At 48.3% G+C, this 6,159-nt stretch overlaps 1 protein-coding gene across 1 annotated transcript in view; it reads left to right on the plus strand.

The window, feature by feature from the left end:
- Positions 1-6,159, plus strand: part of wdr33 (WD repeat domain 33) — a gene marked incomplete in the record, with an annotated part of 21,955 nt that overhangs the window by 6,585 nt on the left and 9,211 nt on the right. The window contains 11 exon segments of the mRNA XM_037974417.1: positions 104-199; positions 610-761; positions 3,764-3,861; positions 4,082-4,208; positions 4,284-4,438; positions 5,117-5,195; positions 5,298-5,408; positions 5,491-5,585; positions 5,659-5,745; positions 5,821-5,960; positions 6,042-6,159. Coding sequence (XP_037830345.1) covers positions 104-199; positions 610-761; positions 3,764-3,861; positions 4,082-4,208; positions 4,284-4,438; positions 5,117-5,195; positions 5,298-5,408; positions 5,491-5,585; positions 5,659-5,745; positions 5,821-5,960; positions 6,042-6,159 — 1,258 coding nt within the window.

The following is a 6,159-nucleotide window of genomic DNA, read 5'->3' on the forward strand; positions in this document are numbered from 1 at the left end:
ACCTGTTGCTGCGTCGCTTCCTGTTTAACCTGCTGCTGCTTCGCTTCCTGTTTACCCCTGAATCCGTTCAGTTGAATCCAGCTGACTTCCTTCCTGTCTGCAGTGGACTCCTGAAGGGCGCCGGCTGGTGACCGGAGCCTCCAGCGGAGAGTTCACCCTCTGGAATGGACTCACCTTTAACTTTGAGACCATACTGCAGGTAAACGGCCTGCATGTGTGTGTGTTAAAGATCTGTTTCAGCTGCTCAGTGCACAGAGTAACAACCATAAGACAGAGACCCAATTTCAGTTCAAACATTTGATCGTGGAAGAGTCAGGTTTTTGTTGTAGATAATCAGACTGGTCTTACATTTATCCTCAGGGTTTTCCAGGTCTGCTTATTAATGTTTGTTTGTTGTCAGACTTCAGGTCTGGATGAACATTGACAGAAATCTGGACATTTAAAATAAGAAATGTTTAGAAAATCTGGATGAAACACTGACACCAAACCACTGAAGTAGGGACGTTGTGTGTTTAAAGCATCAGAAACATGTTGAACGTGGTTAGAATGTTACTCACGTGACTAACTGCACATACATGACTTCAGTTCTGATGTTCTTCCTCCCTGCAGGCCCATGACAGTCCGGTCCGGGCCATGACCTGGTCTCATAACGACATGTGGATGCTGACGGCGGACCACGGCGGCTACGTGAAGTACTGGCAGTCCAACATGAACAACGTGAAGATGTTCCAGGCTCACAAGGAGGCCATTAGAGAAGCCAGGTTTCAATCTCCCACTCTCTGTAGTTCAGGCCCGTGGGCCACACAGGAGCGCTGCCTTCTGCTCTTTGATATGCTGTTGTTGATTTTCTGCCTGTCGAGCCGTGTATCTGTGCTGAATAAAGTCATCCATCTCTGTAAACTGGGCGGGCCCCTGGTTTGGCTGAGACCGGATCAATAAAGTTCTGACAGGGATCAATAAATAAAGTGATCAGCTGCAGGGCTGAGCTGAGCCGGCCCAAGCTGGCAGCTGCTTGTCTTCTAATAAACATTTCAGTTCCACATGTGCACCTCTCTGGAGCCTATGTTTCCCATAATGCACCTGGACAGCATCCCTACCCATTAGCCCCACAGAGGCCAGGAAAGTCCTTTTTACACTTTTGTTTGAATAAAACAATAAAGTGAGTCCAATATTACAAGCAGAGAGAGATTCACAGAAGTTATCGATTAGAGAATAAAACGGATGAAGCCAGTTTAAATCTGAATATACCTGAGCAGCATGAAGCCTCAGAGATTTCTGTTTTCCCTGTCGGTTCTGTAAGACCTGCTGCCACGTATCAGAACGTCACAGCAGCTGAACACCCACAAAACGTTCTGTATCTGCCGTTAAAATTCAGGAAATGTTCTGTAGCAGTGTGGTTAAAATGCTGAAAATGTACGTGTTTGTGCGGTTACTACTAAACTGACAAACTACAGAAAGCATCCTGGATGTGTGCAGTTAAACGGTGTCGTCAGAATCCTGAAGAAACTCCAGGAAATGTTCCATATCTGAGTGGTTTGACTCCGGAGAACCCTGTGAATCAGTTTGGTTAAACTCCAAAGCATTCCTCTGCTGATCTGGTTCAAATCCTGAAAACGACTTGTTGTAGTCGAAGTCGAGAACATGTTCTGTGTCGGTGCTTCTAGTCTGTATGACTCATGCAGATCTGTGTTGGAACCAAAGTTAAAGGATGAAACCGTAAGAAGCAGCTTCTGACCCTCTGGTCCTGCAGAAACCGCAGGCAGGAAATAAAAAGTTTTTAACTGAACGACTGAAGCAGGTGAAGTTGTTTTCATGGATTTTAGTGTTGTTGTTTCTAAACTGAAGGAGGATGGTGTGATGTCACTTCCTGTTTGGATCCTTCAGTTTGTTTGAGATGGGATGTGTCGGTTCTGTTGGTGGCTCAGTCTGTCCCTGGATCAGTTTCTGTCCTGTGCTTTATGATTTTACTGTAAACTTTGTTGTCATTTAGGAAACAGAAACTGATGAAAGCTTCTGTCACGTCAGGCTGATGTTGGTATTTTGAAGCAGCAGGTTATGGTAATCATGGAAACAATGTTTTGTTAGAACAAGAATGTTCAGAATAATTTCTATTAACAAAAACCAGAAAACTAAATAAACCTGCAGAAGTCTTGAAGGGCTCTGATGTAGCTTCATCATCATCATCATCATCATCGTCTTTCTCTTAAGCCCAACAGGAATTTATAAACTATAACAGAACCAGACTTTTATTTTGAAGAGTATCTGTGAGCTTTATTGTGAAAGTCCAGGTCCAGTCCTCTTCCTGTTCCTCTGAATCCTCCTGTACATGAGGATCTGTGGGGGCGGCCATGATGGAAACATAGGAGGAAGAAAAGCATGCTGGGTAATATAGACCCAGAAGCTGCTGGTTGCCATGGTGATTCCCAGGGAGGGACAGCACTTCAGGCAGAAACACAGACTAAAAAGTAAGCCTCAGACAAACAGCCTCTGAGTGAAAACTATCAATCGGATCAGAACTTCATGACCCGTGAGCAGCAGAAGGTTCTGATGGTTCTACAGGGTTTATGGAGGAGATCTGAAGAGTTAAAAAGAGCCTTCACTTCCTGTTTGGAAGCTCAGAGACGATGGAAGTCAAGGAGAGTGGCTGTGTGACCTCTGACCTCTGAGAGGACACCATCCGTCCTCCAGCAGAGAGACACTGGGTGGAAGGAGACAGAAACACTGAAGAATCTGGGGGAGAAGACATTTTAGAAATGTTGTCAATTTCAGACATCTGAAAAGTTCGAGAGACGTCCGAGTCTGAGATCAACAATCTGAGGGAAAATCTGTAAAACCCTGAGATCCTCGAAAAACTGTTCAAGATCTACAGCCTCAGTTCAGTCATTAAAGTCCAACTTCCTGTTTAAACTCTGAGCTGTAGAACTCCTAACAGGACCGGGTTAGAGCTCCAAACAGGACCGGGTTTAGAGCTCCAAACAGGACCGGGTTTAGAGCTCCTAACAGGACCAGGTTAGAGCTCCAACAGGACCTGGTTTAAAGCTCCTAACAGGACCAGGTTAGAGCTCCTAACAGGACCGGGTTAGAGCTCCTAACAGGACCAGGTTAGAGCTCCTAACAGGACCGGGTTTAGAGCTCCTAACAGTTCTCAGGTTCTTTTCCGATGTTCTACGAGGTCAGAGCTCTCTGTTCTGATCCCCTAAAACCCAAACAGTTCTAATAAACGATTCTCCCCTAGACTCTCATCTGAGCCCAACTTTCAGAACTTCCTGTGTACTGAGAGGTCAGATCATTTTGGGACCAGAACCTGGACCCGGGGATATGGTTGTGTCTGAGTGTGGGTCCAGGGAACGTCCAGCAGGTGGAGCTGTGGCTGACCTCAGATCAGCTGAAAACTGTCAGATCAAAGTTTATAAAATAATTAAACTGAATCAAGTTATCGGTTGAATGGATGAATGAGTCTGAATGAAGTTACAGACAGAAGACAGTCGTAAAATCTGTTATAAAATCCTGAGGTGTTTAAGTTGGAACAAATAAAATGGCCTCTGTTCCTCACCTGGGGGGGGTCAGGTTCATGTAAGAATGACGCCGACTCTTTTTTCAGCAGAGGGTCCTAGTTTGAAAGTTGGCAGGTGATATGCAGTCCTTCAGAGAATGCTGGACCTTTAATTCAGTTCAGTATTTGTTCTAGTTCTAAGGTCCTGAGGTCTAACTTGATCCAGGATCAGGGTTCCAGATGTTTGACTCTCCTCCTCTTCCTCTGCAGCTTTTCTCCAACTGATAACAAGTTTGCCACGTGCTCAGATGATGGTACCGTCCGGATCTGGGACTTCCTGCGTTGCCACGAGGAGAGGATCCTCAGAGGTACGCCGCTGACCCACGCTGCACCAACACACTGAAACTTTCTGATCTGCTCTGGGAGTATTGTAAGGATCCCTGACCCACACAGAGTTTTTTAATAAAAATGAAAGCAACTTAAAAAGAATCATGCTTTCCTTTTTTAAAATGAAAGCCTTCTGTTCCAATCAAATGTTTGTTGCGTTGCAAAGTTCCTGCTGTAGGAACAGGTTGTGTTTGGGTTTAGGTCACGGCGCCGACGTGAAGTGTGTCGACTGGCATCCAACCAAAGGTCTGGTGGTGTCGGGCAGCAAAGACAGCCAGCAGCCCATCAAGTTCTGGGACCCAAAGACGGGCCAGAGCCTGGCTACACTGTGAGTGCAACACAAACGCTTCAGAGTTATGGTCTGCTGCCTTCAGACTCACCTGCCACACCTGTATGTCCTCAGCCACGCCCACAAGAACACCGTGATGGAGGTGAAGTGGAACCTGAATGGTAACTGGCTGCTGACGGCATCACGGGACCACCTGTGCAAACTGTTCGACATCCGGAACCTGAAGGAGGAGCTGCAGGTGTTCAGGGGACATAAGAAGGAGGCCACAGGTGAGTCCACCTGAGCACAAAGAGTCCCGGAGGAGAACCCCGTGACAGGTCTGTGACAGATAATGACAGCAGTCTGTTAGCACTTTTACCTGTGTGTGTGTGTGAGAGAGGTTCGGTCGGGTAGAGAAGGTCCGGTTCTAATGGGCAGCTTCTCCACTGCCACCCTTCAACTTGTCCTCCCCCCTCTTGCTGCTTCATGAATATTTTTCTAGATCTGCCCGACTGTAGGCCAGGTTCTGCAGGTTCTCCAGACAGATATTATTGTTGATGGAGATTAAAGGTCAGCTGTCGGTTAGAGCTGGGTGTTTTGACCTAAATGACAAATTCAAACCAGAACACAACACATCCACCCTGCTGGTGTGCTGTCCACCTCATGTCTCTGACCTTCTCGTCCCTGACTTCCTGCTGAGCGTCCAGCTCTCACAGCTGGAGAGGCTTTACGGGTCGAAACCCCTATTTGCTCCATCGGTGCTTATTTACGGTTATTTTTGTCCAAAACAACGAAGCCACGAGTGGTTAAGGCTTCTAACAGAACTAAGGATAACTCCTCTGTGGCGCGCATCCATCCATCCATCCATCCATCCATCCATCCGTCCAGACTGATGGACGGATGGATGGATGGATGGACAGATGGAAACTCTGGCTCTCAGCCATCGTTGACTCTCGTCTCGTCCTCAGCTGTCGCCTGGCATCCCGTCCACGAGGGACTGTTCGCCAGCGGAGGCTCAGACGGCTCGCTGCTGTTCTGGCACACCGGGTAGGAAGCAGTGGACAGTGTGTGTCTGTGTGTTGTTGTGTGTGTTGTTGTGTGTCCGGACCTCACTGTGTTGTGTCTGTGTGTTGTTGTGTGTCCGGGCAGTGTGGAGAAGGAGGTGGGGGGCATGGAGATGGCCCATGAGGGGATGATCTGGAGTCTGGCCTGGCACCCGCTGGGTCACATCCTGTGTTCTGGTTCCAACGACCACACCAGGTACGCACAAACTGGACACAACACATAACATGAAGAACTCTGGCTTTTAGCCTCAAACTCTCCTCCTGGTTGTGTTCTGCAGTAAGTTCTGGACTAGGAACCGACCCGGAGACAAGATGAGGGATCGGTACAACCTGAACCTGCTACCTGGGATGTCAGAGGATGGCGTGGAGTACGGTGAGCCTTGAAGAACAAGCTGAAGCTCACAGCATGTTGGACTTGGTTCTGATCGACCCGCTTCCGTTTTCAGACGACGTAGAACCAAACAGCATGGCCATGATTCCCGGGATGGGAATTCCTGAGCAGCTGAAGGCCGCCATGGAGCAGGAACAGAGCAGTAAGTTCTGGAAGCTCTGATCCTCAGCGTGGTGGACTCAGCCAGGCGTCACTCAGGTGTGTCTCCTGTGTGCAGGTAAAGAAGCAGCTCCAGAGGTGGAGATGTCCATCCCTGGACTGGACTGGGGCATGGACGAGGTGATGGGCAAGGACGCCAAGAAGGTTCCTCAGAAGAAAGTCCCGTACGCCAAACCCATCCCAGCTCAGTTCCAGCAGGTAACGCCACGACGGGTCCAGGTGGTGATGATGTCATGTTGTCATGTGACCACAGAGACTGATGTTGGCGTCTGTCTGCAGGCGTGGGCCGAGAACAAAGTTCCCATGATGGCTCAGTCTGCGGAGCTGAGCAAAGACCGACACCTGGAGCTGAAGGTGGACATGAAGAAGAAAACACAGGCGGAGCTCGAGCAGGAGA

The sequence above is a fragment of the Kryptolebias marmoratus genome, unplaced genomic scaffold (assembly GCF_001649575.2).
Source record: "Kryptolebias marmoratus isolate JLee-2015 unplaced genomic scaffold, ASM164957v2 Scaffold41, whole genome shotgun sequence".
Taxonomy (NCBI): domain Eukaryota; kingdom Metazoa; phylum Chordata; class Actinopteri; order Cyprinodontiformes; family Rivulidae; genus Kryptolebias; species Kryptolebias marmoratus.